Source organism: Vicugna pacos, chromosome 9 (genome assembly GCF_048564905.1).
Source record: "Vicugna pacos chromosome 9, VicPac4, whole genome shotgun sequence".
Classification (NCBI taxonomy): domain Eukaryota; kingdom Metazoa; phylum Chordata; class Mammalia; order Artiodactyla; family Camelidae; genus Vicugna; species Vicugna pacos.
Window position 1 is genome coordinate 59,088,881 of NC_132995.1, and position 20,062 is coordinate 59,108,942.

The 20,062-nt window shown below is 36.7% G+C and overlaps 1 protein-coding gene across 3 annotated transcripts; it reads left to right on the forward strand.

Moving 5' to 3' along the window:
• The first annotated feature begins 43 nt into the window (after window positions 1-43).
• BCAS2 (BCAS2 pre-mRNA processing factor) lies at window positions 44-17,494 on the forward strand. 3 transcript variants are annotated; one of them, XR_004191300.2, is made up of 9 exons: window positions 44-265; window positions 377-469; window positions 3,076-3,146; window positions 4,580-4,741; window positions 7,876-7,926; window positions 8,561-8,641; window positions 9,735-9,874; window positions 14,550-14,720; window positions 16,190-17,494. XR_004191300.2 is itself a non-coding variant. In XM_015247483.3 (8 exons), the coding sequence occupies exons 1-7, from the start codon at window positions 173-175 to the stop codon at window positions 9,859-9,861; spliced, it is 678 nt and encodes a 225-aa protein (XP_015102969.1). In that variant the 5' UTR covers window positions 44-172; the 3' UTR covers window positions 9,862-9,874; window positions 14,550-17,494. The 3 variants fall into 3 exon arrangements, 2 of the variants coding, with proteins under 2 accessions (XP_015102969.1, XP_006213739.1); XM_015247483.3 differs by having other exon boundaries at window positions 14,550-17,494; XM_006213677.4 differs by lacking the exons at window positions 14,550-14,720; window positions 16,190-17,494 and having other exon boundaries at window positions 47-265; window positions 9,735-10,039.
• Window positions 17,495-20,062: the final 2,568 nt, after the last annotated feature.

A 20,062-nucleotide genomic window follows, 5' to 3' on the forward strand; every position in this document is an offset into this window, starting at 1 on the left:
CAAAACAAAATGGCCGCGCAATTCCTAGCCGGGCGAGCACGCCCTCAGAATTAACAACTGAGCATGCGCCAAAGCTAATACGCAGGCGACGTGATCACGTTAATGTCAGGCGCAGGCCTATTTAAGTGAGCCTGAGCTTGCGCAGACTCAGAAGACGCAGGCGAACCTGAGAATGGCGGGCACGGGTTTGGTGGCTGGAGAGGTTGTGGTGGATGCGCTGCCGTATTTTGACCAGGGTTATGAAGCGCCTGGTGTTCGAGAAGCGGTGAGTTCAGGGTGTTCGTGTAACTGACTCAGCGCGCGCTAGTCCTTAGTGCTGGAAGAACGGCCTTAAAATTTGCTCCCCCGTCCCTGGCCCCTCTGGTCTCGTTTTCAGGCTGCGGCGCTGGTGGAGGAGGAAACTCGCAGATACCGACCTACTAAGAACTACCTGAGCTACCTGACAGCCCCAGATTATTCCGCTTTCGAAGTAAGTGTGATGTTTTGAGCCCAGCGTGTGAACCAGGATCCTGTGAATCTTTGTTTTGGATTGAGAGCCTTAGCCACGTACATGTAAATTTTAAATTTCAGCTTTAACTGTTGCTTGCTTAGCTACTACTTACGTGTTGTATGGGTATTGTCGGTCAATTGCAAATAGCTACATAGATAGCCTTCTCCAGGGTTCTTATTCTGAGACCCACAGAGGACTTTCTGGGACCCTTCGAACTAATAACAATACGAAAATTAGTGTTAACCTGTTTCCGAGATAGGTTCATCGCGAAAATTCTCAAATGGATCCTCCTCTCTCTAAGGTCTATTGTGAAACAAGTGATATCGGCTTTTTTAGTATGTATAAGCCTAATTAACTAAGCTTGTGAGAACCACTGGAGGGCGGCCTTTGTATCAAAGCCTAAATATTTACTGAATGTTTGTGAGTGACTGAGGGACAAACCATAACCTAAGTAATAAATACTATTTAAATATTTAGCCTAGAATGCACACAAAGTACTACTTAAGGTCTAATCAGCGAAATGAAATGTAAAATGTTATTTCTAAATTAGCGGATTGTTTTAGGCATTTTAGTACGTACATGTTCCGGTTTCTTCCCCGTTACAGGTAACCATTTATCTATGAAAGAATTCTGTTATTCAAACGCAGTATTTCTGCGGAAATAACATGAAAAAAAAATTGGTTAAGTTTTAAAGTAGGAGGGAGATGTTTCTATGCTATGCTGTTTTCCTATGCTTTTTCTTAATGTTATTACCCAAATATAGATATTACCACATTAAGAGCTAAGTACAGTAATGAGTCCTTATTAGCTTGATTTCTGGAAGTTTCAGATAACAGCATTCAGCCACAAACTTTTAAATACTTGAACCAGTTTTCTTTTTAGCTTTCTTAAATACAACCTATGCTTCCTATCTTTATCATTAGAATACTGATTTTTTAACCTCTTAATAGTAGGAGCTAATGGTGTACTGGGCTGGCTATCTCTGTCATATGAGCCCTATGACATATGACATATATGCCCTATGAGCTATATAACTGTATGTTTATTAGCCCAATTTTTCAGATGGGAAAACTGCAGCTTAGAGAGGCTAACTGTTTTGCCCAAGACCTTAGCTGCTCTTCAAACTGTCTTTGAAACTGCCTTTCCATTAATTCACTTAACTGTTACTGATGATCGATTCGATTTGGGTTATTTGGCAACAGATAGGCAGGTTCATACTCAACAGAGCTTACATTGTAGAGTGTGGAGACAGACAAATCAGAAAGTACCAGATTATCAAACTATACAGAGAATTCAAGTAGTAATGTGATATAGAGTGACTGGGTGACTCCTTTAGATGGGATGATTGAGGAAGACCTATGGAAGCAAAGATGCAGATGCCCCATGAGCAGGAATCTTTTTTGTCTCCTTCACCGCTGTTCATCTTAAAGCAGTATCTGGCACACAATGGGCACCCATCTATTTGAATAGATAGTTTCAAATTTATCATCTAAATGTATGAAGAGCTTCTAAAGCAGTTTTGTGTAATGAATGCTTACTCTGCCATTCATATGACTTAGCCCTGTGAGAGCTGGCTCAGTCTTTGGAGAGTTAAAATTCCAGATCTATCACTTACTTGCCATATGAGTTAGGTAAGGGCTCTGATGTTACATGGTTCAAGATTGCTTGTACTGTATTTTTATAGTTTCTCTCTTATCTAATTGTTAGTTGTTACAGTTCATCTGTCACTGTGCGTAGCCTTCTAGCTAAAATGCCTCAGTTTTCTGCAGGAAATTAAATGACCATATTTTCTTAGAGCTGTGTGTAACTCAGCAAAAAAAAAAAAACAAAAAAGAAGTGCTTAATGCAAAACTTTGAAACATGGAATGTGGGCTTCTGGAAGGCCTTTTTTGCTTATTCTTTCATCTAAATGGAATAGGATATTGACCAAAACATCGGACCTAAAGGGATGGAGCTATACCACATTTTTATGAAAATAGAAAAATTGTTAGAGCAGAAAGCAGAACTAGTTCCTTTTGTTCCTTCCCCTATTTTCCATTCTTTGTGAAGAGTAAAGTGTGAAAAGAGCAACCGAGACCAAAAAGAAAGCATAGGTTCAGGCTCATAGCTCTTAAGAAAATTATTTTATGTCCAAGTCCTCGCCTCACTTTCCCCCAGTGAGTACCTAGCTCCGTGGTTCTCAGCACTGGCTTCATTTTACAATCAACTGGTGAGTTAAAAACAAAAGTTATAATCATCTCCACCGCATGGGCTTAGGGGAGAGGGGTGAGATGTGGCTGGTATTGGACTTGTTTTTGAAGCTCCCATCTGATTCTAAATGTGTTGCTGGGACTGAGAACCACTGATTTAGGTTTAATCCTTTTCTCTGTGGGCTCCTTTACATATGAAGGGTGTGTGTGCCTGTGCCTTCTCCAGATTCTAGAGAGCATTTAACTCAGAGAAGACTTGGAAGGGAAATGATCCATCATAATGGATAATAATAAAGTATAAATTCTTAAGTAGGTTAGAGTATTTGTTTGGTGGTTATCAATTTCAGTATGTTGATATGATTTTGGAAATAATTTTTCCTCTAACTTATTCATTAGACTGACATAATGAGAAATGAATTTGAAAGATTGGCTGCCCGACAACCAATTGAATTGCTCAGTATGAAACGGTAAGTCCTTTCTGGGCTCAGCTGGGCTCAAATCATTGTTAACTTTCATTTTAATTTATTAGTAAAATTGCTGTAGTCGTGTTAAAATGAATGTGGAAAAGAAAAAATTAGTGCTACATATTTATGTTTTTTCATATAATAGTGGCTCATTTAATCCTGTGTTAATGTTCACAAGTATTCTTTGCACCAAAAATGCAGAATATTTTAAAATCCAACAACAGGGGGATGGTAAATTGTAATGAAGTTCAGGTTTAAGAATTCCCAAGGAAATGTTCTTGATTAGACATGTAGTGCTTCACCCTTGGCGGGGGGAGCAGATAATCAGCTTTATTTATTTAATGGAGGTTCCAGGGATAGAACTCAGGACCTCGTACATGCTAAGCATGCACTCTGCCACTGATCTATACCCTCCCCCTCAGTGCTTCACTCTTAAACAGGCAACATTAGTAAACTCAGAATGCCTGCATAGTTTTACTTTGGTTCTACCAGCTCCCTTCCCATTACCACTTTCCTACAAAACTTTTTCTCCTTCCTCAGGGAAAAAAATCAAAACACCCTTGTTACTTGCTCTAAAATGGAGAATTGGATTGCTTTACATCTGAGGTCCTTTTCAGCTCTGGGTAACCATGAAATTATGACAACCACTAAGTAATCTGTCGTAACAGGAAGGCCACGTGAACGATAGAGGTATCTTCTCAGCATATATGCAGATTATAAGAGGGATTTGAGTCTATAGAACCAGAGGACCAGATTTCTTCTTTTCTCGTGCTCTGTTTCCAAATGATAAAGGCAGGAAAATTTCCAGAACTACTGAGTTCTCCCATTTGCAGGTGCTTCTGCTCTAAAGATTTTCATGATAGTAACTCCTTTATGACTATATTTCAAACCCATAAGTAGATCATGATTCATTAAGCAGCAAATTGTGAGGTAAGTTTGGGAAATACCAGAATGCATTGCATGTAAAAGTAACTGTTGTCTTATGAAACTTCTGTTCAACTATGTGTATTGGATCACAGTGTAAAATATTTCTTACTGTGGGTTATGGTTAGAAGTTCCAAAAATGTTATATTTATGATGCATGTATAAAGCTTTCTTTTTTGTTTTTTAAACAAAATGATTTATCACTTCTTAATCCCAGTTGCACATCCCTCAGTTTTTCATAGGAATAATTTATAGTTTTTAAGGGATCTAGTAAAAATAACAAAATGAAAATCAAAAGTTAGTTTGTAGTAACTCAGTATTGATGCTAAGTCTTATTTGTAAATTGATTGTTTCATAGGATAAATAGGTGTGTTATTATCGTAAAGTCTGCATCTTACATTCGGTCTTCTGTCGTTTTTACAGTGTGCATAGACCCTTGAGGCATTCTGTTGGGAGGAGAGAGAAAGGTTTGGAGGAATATGTGGCTTTATTTCACTGTTGTTTAATTTCAGATATGAACTTCCGGCCCCTTCCTCGGGTCAGAAAAATGACATTACTGCATGGCAAGAGTGCGTAAACAATTCTATGGCCCAGTTAGAGCATCAAGCGGTTCGAATTGAGAACCTGGAACTAATGTCACAGCATGGATGCAATGCCTGGAAAGTATATAATGAGTAAGAAGCTTTCTTTTTTAAACCCATCCCACCTATATAGTCTTGCTATTTTTATTTTTTTATATGGAAAATAGGGTAGGGCAAGTGAGATAAAACTGGGACAATGTCCTAGAACAACCCATATGAAAGGCTGCTGCCTTGAGACCCATCTCACAGTTAGTTTGAGAATACTAAGGAAACCTAAACTATCCTAACACATTAATTGTATAATATTGCAATGATGAGTTCTGAGGTCTGATTTACAAGTCACAACTTGGTAGAATGTAATCCTTAATGTGGAGAGTTGCTTATATAGTCATCTCTCATTAGTTGCATGTTCTGCTTTATAAAGTGGCCCTTGAATGCTGAATTAGCAAATATAGTACCATTTCTCCTGGGAGAAATAAGTACATATGTATATGTACACATCTTACCTAGGTTTTAATCTTTAATCCTTTAAAACAAATCACCCTGGCAGATTCTGTTTTCTTTATTTTATTTTTAAAAAAAGACTTCAGAAGTGTTAAGTGACTTGCCAGAGTTGAAAATTAAACTCCATCCTTTGCTCATCCTTGTATGAGACCTGAATCAAGAAGGCAGAGTGTCTCCTTGTTCCACTCCAGCTGGAAATTTGCATGTCCAGCCACTCAGGCTTTTTGCTGCTCTGAGCATGTACATGAATGATCGCAAAACACTACAAGTATTGATTTTGGGGTTACAAATAAATTTGAGTGAGTAGGCAAATTCACAAGTACATAATCTGCAAGTAATGTGAATTAGCTGTAAGTAGAGAATTAACACCAGAAACAAAGTGCCAAAATAAGCCACTGAGCTCCTATTTCTGTTCCATGTGACTAGCCTAAGCTTTAGGCTTTGTTATCATTTAGGGTTCAATTTCCTATTTGTAGAATTTGGTGGTTAGATTTTCTCCATGGCCTCCATGGGTAAAACTGTTGTTAGGACATGATTCCTGAGACAGTAAAGCAAAATCACAAAGTGATAAATACCCTTTCTCAAGTTTTCAGAATCATGTTTAAATTTCTGTGGCCACAGAAGGACCTGGGAGCAATATCCAGAATTTGGGAGATGACAGAACAAAAAATTCAGTTAATATTGTGAATATGTTACAAGAGAAATAAAGGAAAAAAGGAGTGGGGTGGTTAAGAAATTTAAGAGAGCAAATCAAAAAAGTCTGTATTTCATAAAGTGGAAAAACGTGATCTTTGTCCTCAAGAAGCTTTATCTAGTTGAGGAGGCAGCATAGTCTGCGAGGTAACCAGCAGCTCATTTTCGGCAGGACGGGGGCAAGTGCTGCATTGCATGCTGTGGTCTGTAAACTACAGAGACCCAAAGAAGGGGCGTTAAGGGTTAGGGTCGTTATAGAAGGGTTGGGTTTGTTTTGTTTTGTTTCGTTTTAATTGAAGTATAGTTGACTTACAATATTGTGTTAGCTTCACTTATATAACATAGTGATTCAGTATTTTTGCAGATAGTACTGTATTATAGGTTATTGCAGGATAACGGATGTGATCCCCTGTGCTATACAGTATATCCTTGTTACTTGTCTGTTTTATATATAGTAGTGTGTATCTGTTAATCCCATACCCCTAATTTGTCCCCCCTCACCACGTTTTGTAACTGTAAGTTTATATTCTAGATCTGTGAGTTTGTTTCTGTTTTGCATACAGATTCATTTGTATTGAATCCATACATAAGTGATATCAGACAATATTTCTCTCTCTCTGATTTATTTCACTAAGTATAATCTCTAGGGCCAGCCACCTTGCTGCATGTGGCAGTATTTCCTTTTTTATGGCTGAGTAATATTTGTGTGTGTGTGTGTGTGCGGCACGCGCGTGTGTATGTGCATAATCCAGTCATCTGTTAATGGACGCTTGGGTTGCTTCTGTATCTTGGCTATTGTAAGTAGTGCTGCTGTAAACATTGAGGTGCGTGTATCTTTTCAAATTAGAGTTTCTTCCAGGTAGATGCCCATGAGTGGGATTGCTGGAGGTGCCTAGTTTTTTGAGGGACCTCCATGCTGTTTTCCACAGTGGCTGTACCAGTTTACATTCCCAACAGTGTACAAGAGTTCTAAAAAATAGCATGAGATTTGGATGCTTAGGGGAGAGTGAGAACATTCCAGGAATGGAGGAAAACATAGATGCGGGGGGGGGACATTAAATTATAGAGAACGTTGCCTTCAACTTGCCTAGAAACCTTTAATAGTATTCTCTTACCTGCAAGGTAAAGTCTAGACTATTTGATATGACATTCAAAGCAAAAGGCTGTACCTCAGTTACAGACTTTCACTCCAGCCAGACTATCCTCTCTCTGGTGATTATCATAAACCCTGCCTCCAAGCCTTTACTCATGCCTTGCCTCCTCCTGGAATACCTTTAACTATTCTACCCAAATTCAACTTATTGAAGGCCCAACTCTAATCTGCTTCATTGTCTTCCCTGACTGAACTTCTGCCTCTGGTACTCTCTCCCTCTTCTGAGTAACTACACAAACTGTTATGCACATCAGTTGTTTTCCATTTAATCATGTAACACTTTACAGTGTTGGCCATTCCCCTGAGTAAATTCTGTCTCCTCCAAACCCAACAGATGCTTCTCCAGAGGTGGTGTACTGTATCTTCTCAAAGTAAATTTTCTCTCCTCATGAAAAGATTTGAGGGTGTCAAAGCTAGTCAGAAATCTTTTAGCTCTAAGTAGGTCTTGGTGCTAAAATAAATTAGGAGAGGATTCTGTACTTGAAAATGAAGGGAAACCTTCAAAGTCAGACCCCAGTTTTACAGATAAGCAGATTTAGCCCCAGTAATATCAAGTGACTCATCCAAGGGCACATAACTATTTAGGGCAGAGCGGGGACTAGAACCCAAACCTCTGACTTCCATAATTCAGTGCTGTAAGTTTCAGCATTCAGAGTGCTTGAGGAGGGACCTGTATGCTTAAGAGGGAGGATGAAAGAAGGGAGAAGGCAGCAAATAAACTGAGTGTCTAACATGGTGTTTGGCATGGAGACCTCAGTAAAAACTAACTATTTTTAGCAGAAAAACTTGACCTTTTATGAACTAGATGGTTCACTTTTAGTTGGTACTATTTGAACTTAATGTACATTAATCTGATTTTCCTCTTTTCCTTCCTTAGGAATCTAGTTCATATGATTGAACACGCACAGAAGGAGCTCCAGAAGTTAAGGTAAATTGTCTTTCTTCTTATTTTAGAGTAAAGTTTATTTGAATCCTTAATAAAATGAGAAGAAAAAAGAACCAACGGACTATAGTCTTACAACAGTAGAGAGCTGATAATCCACTCTTTGTCCAGTATCTAGTGTTGGGTTTGCACTACCTGAGTGGAGGAGAAATAGACCTGAGGTCTAAAAACATCTCTGCTGGGTCATTTGCAGTTTGCAAGTCTGCAGACATTGAAAAGTCACTTTTAGAAGGGAAAACAATTGTGGAATAATATGTATAATCTCATTTATGTAAAAAAAAAAACACTAATCTCTACATGCACATACACATGTAGGAAAGAATATGGAAGGATACCCACCAAAAACTGAATAAAAGTTAACAGGGAAAAGGAGAAGCACATGGAAGGAGGGATTTTCAATTTTTAATCTGTGTGTGTCTGTTTAATTCTCCACAGTGAGCATGAAATTTGTAATTGAAAAATAATTCGAAGAAAATTAATTACTGGAATTAGTCTATGACTACTATATTATCTATTCTCAAGGGATTAAAGAAGTGTTACATAAATTACAGATTTTTGTGCTAATTTTAGTCTTACGTTAAAATATAGATGGGTTGTATAAACCATTTTTTTTTTACAGGAAACATATTCAAGATTTAAACTGGCAGCGAAAGAACATGCAACTCACAGCTGGATCTAAATTAAGAGAAATGGAATCAACGTGAGTACCTATAATTCCATCATCTTTTAAATTGTTTAGCACGTTTTAATATAAGATTCAACAATGTGATTCAAACAGCGTTCAAATGGGATGCCACAAGTGTTGAAGAAATGCTGTTTTCTGAATCCTACTCTTGACTGCCTCTAGGTCTTTCCGAAGCATGGGCGTGGAAGGAAATGAGAGAGTTACAAACAGAAACTGAACCACTGCTAATTGATTCTGGCCTTAGATCACCCTTTTTCTGTCCAGTTTTTCTGCTCTGAATAGGATTCTACCTATATCCTCCTTTTAAAAGGAAAAAAAATTTATTTTTTAACCCTTGCAGGAGGGAGATTTCATACTTTCTTTATAATTTGCCTTGTCTCAGGGTTGTTTTCCTCTGTTTATACATTTTGTTTTTAAATTTGTTCTTCATATACTCAAATAAGTTTATACAAATCTCTGAAAACGATCATGAGTTTTGTATCATTTCTTTTTTGATTTGCCCTTTCCCTAACCTCCCTCCCTCCATCACCCACATTATTCTCCTTGTTCCACCTTCCCATCCCCCTCCAAGTCTCCAGTGTTATCAGTTATGCATCTTTCCACACTGTTCTTTCAAACTTATTTCTTCTACGTGGACTTCTGTCTACATGAGTGTTTCTTTTCATTTGTCCTGGAGATTTTTTTCTGAGGGAAAGAGAAGGCTCCTTGAATCTGTGGAATTTTTTCTAACAGTTGTAGGAATTTCTTCATCATTTTTCTTTAACTACTGCCTCTGCCCTATTTTTCTCTTCTTCTCTCTTAGCCCAATTAAATACCAACTTCAATCACTTTTCTTATCTCTTCAGCTTTTTCTCATTTGCTTTTTTTAATTAAACTTTTTATTTTGAGGTAATTGTAGTAGGTTCACGTGCAATTTTAAGAAATTGTAATACAGAGAGGTCCTGTGTACCCTTTACTCATTTGCCCCCAATTGTGTCTCAGTTTTTGAAAATTGGAAGTTAATAGTGAAGGTTAGTGTTATGACCCTGGATGAAAATGTGTATACTATAAAAAACCTTGTGAGAGAAATGTTGTGTCAAGTATTTTTCCCCCTTTTTTTCTTTTCTAGTTGGGTATCCCTGGTCAGTAAGAATTATGAGATTGAAAGGACTATTGTACAATTAGAAAATGAACTGTTTCAAATGAAGCAGCAGCATGGAGAGGCAAACAAAGAAAACATACGGCAAGACTTCTGAAAGACTTGATCTGGTGAGTAGAAAGGAAGGTGTGTTGGACTTTCACAGAAGATCAGACATCTGAAGAAACAAGTCTTAAGGAAATCATCAGTGATAAATAAGTGTTTAGAAATCATAGAATGTGAACTGTAACATTCTGTTTGTACATTTTAGCAAAATAAAAAATTTCAGTACAGTGGGTTTTTTGGTTTTGTTTTTACCATTAAGAAAAAAAACTTCAGACTTTCAAAATAAGTATGACTTTAGAATAATGTTATATTCATAGAATTAATTTTGAACCACCAGGACCATATTTTGTACCCAGGAGATCTTTATTGAAAGTTTTCAACATGTACAAGAAGTTGGAAACTTCTGGTTTATAAGTATTTCAAATAAAGAGGTAGTTCTAAACAGATTCTGGATTACCAAACAATACTAAAGAAATACAGTGGCTCCATGTATGTTATCTGTGACCATCATTATCATAGGTGACACATAAGGCTTAGTATGTGCTGAGCACTGTTCTAAGCACTATAGATAGATGAACTAAATTTACGTAAATATAACTTGATCTTCATAAAAGCCCATGGGAGTAGGTACTGTTGTGTCCATGCATGGACTGTAACAGGTGCTAATTAAATAACTTGCCCAAGTTGTATTAGCTAGAAAGTGTCATCCAGATTTTGAACACAGTAGTCTAGCACCATGGTGTGTTCTTACCCCTCTACTTGTAAGGAATTAAAAAGTGTAAAGGATTCCTGCTCAATTCAGAAAAAATACTTGGAACTTATCAAAGGATAAGTAATCTTCATGTACAAAGACCTTTTACAAATCACTGAGATGTGAACTACCAAGAAAAAAGAGATGTTTAGCATTAATACAAATTAAACATAAAATTTTTTAAACCTATTATGTTGATAATTGTGAGTGCTTTTTTTTTTTTAAGATATAATTGACAATATTATGGCTCAATGCTTTTGAAGGTACATGTTTTCCTGAAGGAAACCAGATTACAGAATAATGTGTATAATATCCCATTTATAACTTTTTTAAAAATTGTCTTCAATTTTTGTATATTTTGACACACATACCTTCTCTACTCAATATGGATTTCATACATGAGCTGTTGGGGTGTTCACATTATTATAAGGTGGAGCTGATACTATCCAGCAGTTCGATTTTGCTCATCTTTTATAGCAGTATTTATATAATTTATTGAATATTTTTATAAGTTACTCTTTAAAATAAAGTGACTGGGAAATGAATATGAGATATACTGGAAGTGACAAATCTTTAGCCTCAGAAGTTCAGTGGTCTTGAGCAGTTGACTACTCAATTACAGAGGACAGTAAATTAGAGAAATGCATGAAGCACTTACGAAACATTGTCAAAAAAGGTATAGTGATGAAGTTTAAAATCTAAGATTTAGAATCAGCATCCAACGTGCATCGCAATGGTCTAAACCCTGGGGAAAGTTCAGTGGTGTGTTAAAACTGTTGTAGATTAATGCTTGCTACATATTTCTTTATGTTGAGGGTGGGGCGGTAAGGAATTACATTTTAATTTTCTCAACAGATTTTTTTTTTTAAGATGGATTAATAGACTTTTAAAAGGTGGCCACACTGATGGGGAAAAGTACTAATGTGATTTAGGATTTTTCTGTGTTCTAGCTTTCTGGGAGCAGCAGCCTTCTCCCACCTTCCCCATTTTTATTTCTAACTTTTCTAAATTTATTTAAGAATTTATATATAAAAGGTAAGTAACTTTCCCTCATGAGCAAATGTCTGAAAGGTTGTACACTAAATATTTTAACTGGCTAAAGAGCTATGAGTGACTTCAAGGGTTCCATGAAGTACTTCGCATCCTGTGTAAAGTTTTTTATGTATGTGTGCATTTTTTAGTAGTGTGTGTAATTTGCATCAGTTTCCCAAGGGGGTCTGAATGCAAGAAAGAGCCTGTCTCCCTGGTAGACATGATTATTGTGTCACATCATTTTATCATCCTCTGTCCTCTTCCTTCTCCGCAACCAGATTCAGCTTAGCTGAACTAAATCTTTTTTTGAACAAGAAGCCCATTATTTTAGTTTTCATCTACACTGGCAAGACTGAATGATTGGATAGAAAGCACATGGTCGCTGGCAAGGTGAAAAGAGGATATGAATGTTGTGGAAGTTGTGGAGTGTTTTGAGTCAAGGAATAATAGCAGGACCAGCAGGAAGATCAGTATTGCTGACTGTGGACAACTCTAATAAATTTGATTCATGTTTGATATTAACCACCAGACCATTTCTTCTGTAGCTCAAGAGAACTCTTTCACTCCTGTCTACTCACAGTCTGCTATAGTCTTGGTGCTGTTGCTGAAGTTCTTTGGTCCCTGTTTTCCTTAGTACAAGTCTAGCTGGATTGCAGAGTTAAGTTTATGATTATGATATAATGACAACAACAGCAAAGCCCATTCTGCAAAATCTGGGGTAGGGGAGATCTGTTACATTTAAAATCAATCAAAATATCTTCAGGCTCTTCAACATCAGCTCTGGAAGATAGAATACAATGGAGCAGTGCCTTCAGAATTCTTATGCAAAATTTCCAACCTAGGACTCTACATAGTCAAATTATCAGTTAAGTGTGGGGATAGAATAAAAACCTTTTCTGTCAAGTGAGATCTTGAAAGCATTTACATCCTCAGCATGTTAAGGAGCTACTGGAGAATGGACTCCTGATGCAACACAGGCAAAGGTAAAAGGACTCTTCCAAGGAGATTGGTAAAAGAGGAACCCAGGATTATATCTGTACACTCAACAGAGGGCAACCAGTTCATGTTGGAATAGTGTGACTCAAGAAACAAACATTTTGAGAGCTCTCATCACAAAGATGCCTACTACCATGGCACCATCTTTATATCCTGAGGAGCAGGATGCCCACATGAGCCTGGCCCACATTGCTGACCTACTCTTGGCTCGCTCTATGTCCCAATGAAGTTCCTGTTCCTTCCTTGACATGCTGAAAGTGTTCTGCTATGTCCTACTTCTGTGTGGCTTAGAAGTAGAAAATTCATAGGAGTTTATCTCCAACATATTCCTGCCAAATGTGCAGTCTCTAGCCTACATCCCGGCCTGGCCAGAGAGCCCAGTGATGCTGAGTCCTTTGTCTCCCAGGATTCACTTTTATAGCCTTGTCCCCTAACTTCTTGAGAATAGGCTCTTATAGCTGTTAGGGAAGCCACGGCCAGACCATGGCCTACAGATTGTTCAGCTTATTTTCTCCCAGAGGTCTTCATGCAACCCCATTGAAATATTGCCTTCTGCTATTGACTAAATATTTGTGCCCCCTGCCAAATTCATATTTTGAAACCTAATCCCCAAGATGGTGGTATTCGGAGGTGAGGCTTTTGGGATGTGGTTAGGTCATCAGGATGGAGTCCCCATGAATGGGATTAGTGACCTTATAAAAGACCCTGAAGAGCTCCCTCCCACCTTCTGCTATACGCAGACATAGTGAGAAGACCGCTGTCTGTAAACCAGGAAGCAGGTTTTCACCAGACACCAAATCTGCTGACAACTTGGTCTTGGATTTGCCAGCCTCCAAAACTGAGAAATCAATGCTTGTTCTTCCATCTACCCAGTCTATGTTACTTCTGTTATAGCAGCCCAAATGGACTAAGACGCCTCTATACTTCTCAGTTTTTATATTAATTACCTTTCACATTTATTTACATGTTAGATAATTACAGTAGGCTGAATAATGGCCCCCCAAAGGTGTCCAGGTCCTAATCCCTGGCACCTGTAAATGTGTTACTTTCCTTGGCAAAAGGAATTTTGCGGGTGTGATTAAGTTATTGTTCTTGAGATGGGGATGTTATCCTGCATTATCTGGGTGGCCCAATATAATCACAAGGACCCTCATAGGAGGGAAGTAGGGGGTCAGAGAGGAGAGACAATGCTAAACTGCTGGCTTTGAAGGTGAAGGAAGGGGACTATAAGCCAAAAAGTGTAAGTAGCTTTTTAAAACTGGAAAAGAAAAGGAAACAAATTGTCCATAGAATGTTCTTCTCCCAAAGAAACTCAGTCTTGTAGATCAGTTAAGTTTGTGGTGATTTGCTACAGCAGCAATAGAAACTAATAGTGAATAAAAACAATAACTGATTAAAATGGAAAAAAAAGTTGATTATAGACAATTAAGAAATTGCAGGCAAAAAAGAAGAAAATGAACATTATTCATAAGCCCAGTACTCGAAGATAGCCACTCTATGTGTCAGAAGGTACTATTTTTATTTAATGCCAGAAAAATATGTAGCCACAAACAGAAACCACATATTTCATTTAATTTCAATACAAATTTATTGGACACCATAGAATTGAAAATGAATAAGATCGGCTAATGGGATACTTAGTAAACATTTATGAATAGATGTTTATATTTCTGTTTTACCCTGTTTTCTACCATAAGGACTAGCATTTATTACATTACATCCTCTTTGCTTCCTCCATCCTTAGAATGTATTTCTGCATACTGGAACTATCTGCAAGTGACAGAAAGCTAATTAAAACTATCTTAAGCCGTAAAAGAATCTTTATTGGCTTATTTAACTGGAAAGGACCGAGGTAGAGCCCACTGCAGGGTCAACTGAATCTCCAGGGATTCTATGTCATCCTAATTGTTTTTCCTGTCTTTTTTCTGTCTCTCCTCTTCTGGTCTTATTCTCTTCTACAGATAAGCTTCCTCTATACAACAGGAGCCAGAACCAAATCCAAAGCAGCTCCAGACTTACACCGTGCCACTTTAGCAGTGCCAGAGGAAAGCAAATGTATCAGTGTATATAATTCCAGAGAAGAGTTTCGGTTGACCTGGTCTGGATTCCATGTTCAGTCCTTGGACTCAGAGGTATGGCCAGCAGTTTGGAGTACTGTGATTGGCCAGGCTCAGGTCATGCACCTGTGGCCTTGGTGGTAGGGCACCATAGTCAGCAGCTGATTGGATTGGACTGATAATTCCTCAGAGTAAAATGGGGGGATGGTGCTTCCACCACCAGAAGCAGAGAAAGAAGTTGGGAAGATAAAAATAACGTATCTGTTATACTTTGAATCTTTCCTAGATTAAAAGATAACCCCTTTGATTTAGCTGGCCCAGTATGATAAACCATTTTTGCCCACCTACTCCTCGTGATGTTTTTCTTTATAGAGAAAAGTGTAATAGACATGTTTTTATTATGGTATAACATTAGTAGTGGAGAATTTGAGATGTTTTTAGTGGTCTATTGTGTAGCTGAGGCTAGGAAATAGCCATAACAGTCAACATCTCCTAACCTTGCTGTAGTGATTTGTTGAGAGATGAGGAATAAGTAATTTGTTATTAACAGTAGGTCAATATCTGAAGTTTTTAATAACTGTCTTTTAAAGTATATTATACAAATTCAGGATTAACCCTATTATGCCTATCCGACTTGGTTGGATTCTTACATTTTTTGAGAGGAAAAGGGATAAACTCAGCTTACCGTCTCAGTGACTTATTGTAGCAAGGACTACTACTTGTCCCTCTGATACATGTCTTCCCCTTCTATAATAGTAAAAGTTTTAGCTGGGCACATGGATACTCAGCTAAAAACTAATTTTCCAATTTCCTATCCAATCAGGTGCACACACCATGTGACTAGGTTGTGTTCAGTGAGATAGGAACTGAAGTGATATATACAACTTGGAAGTCATGCTCTTAAATTTTCACATTTTATCAGCCAGGAATCTTACTCCTGGATACTGATGACTTATCCAACATCACACCATAAATAACTGTCAAACTACATTAGGAGGAAGGGTGGAGTACATACAAGGGAAAAGAATTCTGTGCTGATAATGATGTGAGCAATATGTTTAGTATTTATTCTACTTAAATGATTAAATAGTCTGTCAATGCACAGTAGCAGGAAATTTCCATTTTAATGAGATTTGGATCAACATAGCAATTCATATTCATTAAAATGGGATTTTATTGTACAGTAAAAGCCATTAATATCAACCACAATGTTTTGAGTTACCTTCAGTTAAACTGGTTTTTCCCAAAGCTGATTTTATACCATCATTAAAAAATTAATCACAAGAGACTGTCAAACCATTTGAAGAGAATAGAAGTACACTAGTAATATTAATTTATATACAATTTACTACAGATAAAAATGCCTTTTAAATGGGTATCAACATTTTTTATATCCAAATTTTGTTTATATGAGTATAAAATCTCACTCTGCAGAACCTAGAAATGAAATCAAATGTCTCATTATATTTCCAAAAGTAAAGAAAAATGCTTCAAATACAATAGGAGAAGTGTTAATACACTAATATCAAATTTTCTTTCTTTAGATCTTGAAAGTTTTTGGTCAAGTAGTGTAAGACTACATAATTCAGGTCAGTGAAAAGCTCAGCTTTGTCTTCCCTCAGTCCCCTCTTTATCCTCTTTACTATACAATCAATTCTTTTAAAGGAAAGATGTGTACAGCTTAGAAAATAACTTTTCTTAAATTGAATTGTTAGTGACCATGTATGTTAAGCTTTTGCTTATAGCTATAATTAAATCTTAACCACTCTCTAAAATTGGCCGTAAGAATATTGACTTTGCCACACTTACGTACCTTTGCTTTATTTTATGTTTTGTATTTTTCACTAAAGTTGAAAGTCTTTCCTTCAATCCACATTCTGTTAGGCTCTCCTACTTTAATAGAGAAACTGCTTATTCCTTGTAGTATTCTTGTTTGACAATAGAGGGCACAAGTTCATTAAGCAGTGAAGTAAATTACTTAAGGAGCAATTCATAATACCTGTCTGCTCTCCATTTCATGATTTAAGAAAATGGAGGTAATTAATTTACTCTGATGTTTCACGTATTGAAGGAAACTTCTGTCTTTTTCAGAGATTAAATTTAATCTCAAATAGATGTCACTTTCATTGTTAAAAATACTAAGGGCACCTGACTCTCCAGGTTGTCAACTTGCCCTGCTAAACCATCAGATTAATACTTTGTAGATCTGCAAAGAAACAGTTCTACTTTATAGAGAATAGTAATTACTTTACCACCTTTAATCTCAATTTCTAACAAAAAATATACAATAACATATATTGATGTATTCTAGTTATTACTGTTCTTTTGCATTAGTTTGTTCTATAGAAAAATGAAGTGATATTCTAAACTTTAAATTTGAGTTCCTTTCTTTAGTTCCTTTTGGCTATCTAAAATGTTAAAATTTTAACTTCCATTGCTTCATTTGATATAGTTTATAGACTATTAGAAAGGAATTAGAGAAGGAATATGTACTTTTAATAAATGTCATTCTACTTTAGATAGTATTTCTTAAATAACTAATACTTAAGATTGATTTCTTCCTTGTAATGTAAAAACTTCACTGTTAAATCATGTCTCCTAAAACATGATAGTCACACACAGTAAACAGTTCTCTTCTCTCTACACATAAATACCACCAATAAAATCGTTTTATAAGTCTCTGAACTAATACTTAAATGGCACACATCCTCTACCAACTCTACAGTTTCAAATAAGGATTTGGTCATTGTAAAAGGTTAGTTTTAAAACTACATAATGTGAATGTGGTGGAAAATGACACTTATGTTCATTAATTCTGTTTGTATAATAAATAGCACCTATCTTTGTTCTATTTATTGTCTTATGTTCTAGAGAATTTTTCCTTCTTAAGCTGTATAACTAATGTGTATACAATAAATTAAAATGTTTATAAAAAAGGGAAAAAAGAAAAAGGCAATGATAGTATTCCAACAGCACAGGAGAAACAGATTAGAAAAGTAGAAACCATAGTAACATAAAACAATGAAAATTGTAGCATAATTGTAGAATAACTCAATAAAATTTCATCATGGGTAATAATACGAATTCCCAGTATTCTTCCAGGTTCACTGAATTTAATTGTAAAAAGGGACTTTAAAGAAGAACTAGGTATCTTCACATATCAGAACCTTCTTGTGGCACAAGATAGAATAATAAGATGAACACAGTTTTTATGTTAATACCAACTAATCAATTGTAATTGGCATAATTACTACTTTGCTATTTTTTCCTAGTATTCATTATTGCTGAATACATAATTATAGCACAGGATATAATTTATTCTTTGGCAATATGTCAGTTGCAGACCCAGCGTTTTCAATAGATGTTTCCCTTTACTGAATTTGTATGTATTATAAAGAGTACAGTGTAAGCCTATTTACTTCAGGGTTAAAAACTTGATAATTTCAGTGAGCACTGAATATTACGTTATGTCTAAACTACATCTATTCATCTTGTTGAGAAAAGGACATTTTGAAGAACAAGAGTTCAGGATTTGCATATACTAACTACTATGTATAAAGTAGATAAACAACAAGTTTATACTTAAATAAATAAATAAATAAATAAATAAATAAATAGTAAAACAATCATCATAAGGACAAAAATGTAACGTGGGCCATCAGCAATATAGATGCCCAATCTCTCTATCCTTTTTCTTTCTTTTTTTTCAGATTTTATATTTTTTTCTTTGTATATATATGTATGTTTTGTTGAAGTATAGTCAGTTTACAATGTTGTGTCAGTTTCTGGTGTACAGCATGATGTTTCAGTCATCATATACATACATATATTCATTTTCATATTCTTTTTCATTATAGATTACTACAAGGTATTTGATATAGTTCCCTGTGCTATACAATAGAAACCTGTTGTTTCTCCATCCCTTTTCCACACGACTTCTTTCCCTCAAAATCTACCAGACCAATCATTGTCTTAGCAAGCTATTTTTCACAGGCCTTTGGCTATGGACACTTGGAGGCAACCATTCTAACAATGCTAACCATTTTACCCCCTATTTTAGAAGGACAATGTTTTGTTGCCCATTTTTATTGTTTTAAATTTCTGAACTTCGTTCATGGTGCTTTTAAACTGAAGGACAGTAATGTACTTAGCTGAGAGCTATCTGGTAGTATAGTGTTTGGTGGTTTTTTAAAAAGTGACACTAAGCACAAAATATATAAAAGTAAGATATTTTGAACAACTGCAAAAATAAATAAATAAAATGGCATCACAATTTCTTTGTGACCTGAAACAGCACTCTGTAAAATCTTCAACTATGGACTACTTCTGCAGAAAACCTGTGACCTGCAAGTGTATTACTATACAAGGCACCCAGCAATGTGCTCCATTAGCCAAGGGTATATCCTGCCAAGCCATGTTTACTACCAACTCAGTGTTTCCTTTTTATTGGTGTTCATTATTTATGCTTAGCTATTTGTAGCTATCCTCTCTTCACAGACTGAACTGATGTATATTATCAAAAAAGATATGTGACCTTAGATATTGCAGGTTTTATAAAAGGTACATCTTGGGGTTCTAAACTATGGATGACAAAATTTTTGCAGAAAATTCAAGCCAAAATTTCTACAAATTTTTCACAGTTAAACTGTTAAGTAGCATGGATGAAAAATCGAGTGAAAATATAATTATCATAGGTGTTGCAGTTTGGTTTCCCAGGGGGAAAAAAATCTGAGATGGAAATTAGCATGCAAGAAGTTTATTAGGGAGAGTTCTTGGGATCAACACCTGAGAAAGGAGTGGGCGGGGGGGAAAGCTGAACAGTGATGCAGCTGCAAGAAGGGCCTTGAGCAATCCCTACTGGGAGATCTCGATCTGGGATTACACTTCTGAGCTTTTCTGGACTGGGGTGGGTTGGCTGGGCTTTGTAAATACCATCAACCAGTTATTGAATGTGGGCTGCTCCTGGTGACGGAGCATGGCATTGGGCAAGGGGCCTCTCTTGAGCCAAGGCAAGTTCCAGACAGGGACTTAGCTGAGAGCTGCCAGCTGGCTACTCTCCCAGAAGCTGGAGTGCTTTGGACCTCAAGGTGGGTGATTTGAGCAGCACACCCCAGCGTCCACCGTGCTGTGAAATTGACAGTGGGAAAAATTTACTAATAGCAGTAGACATTTTGTGCAATAAAAATAGCTGAGATCAAATTACCTATGTCCTGTACCTTAAAAAATCACAATCCTGCCCAAGAATCTATGGGAGCTCTCTGCTCACTCCAAGTCAGTTCCAAACCCCATTCTCTGTATAAGAACCACCATAATCTGACCTTGTGCTTCCTACTAAAGCCCTGCTTCCCATGAATTCCCAAGTGAGATCTTCAAGTTCAGGCAGATAAGTGGACTCACATCTTTACTTCTGCCCACAT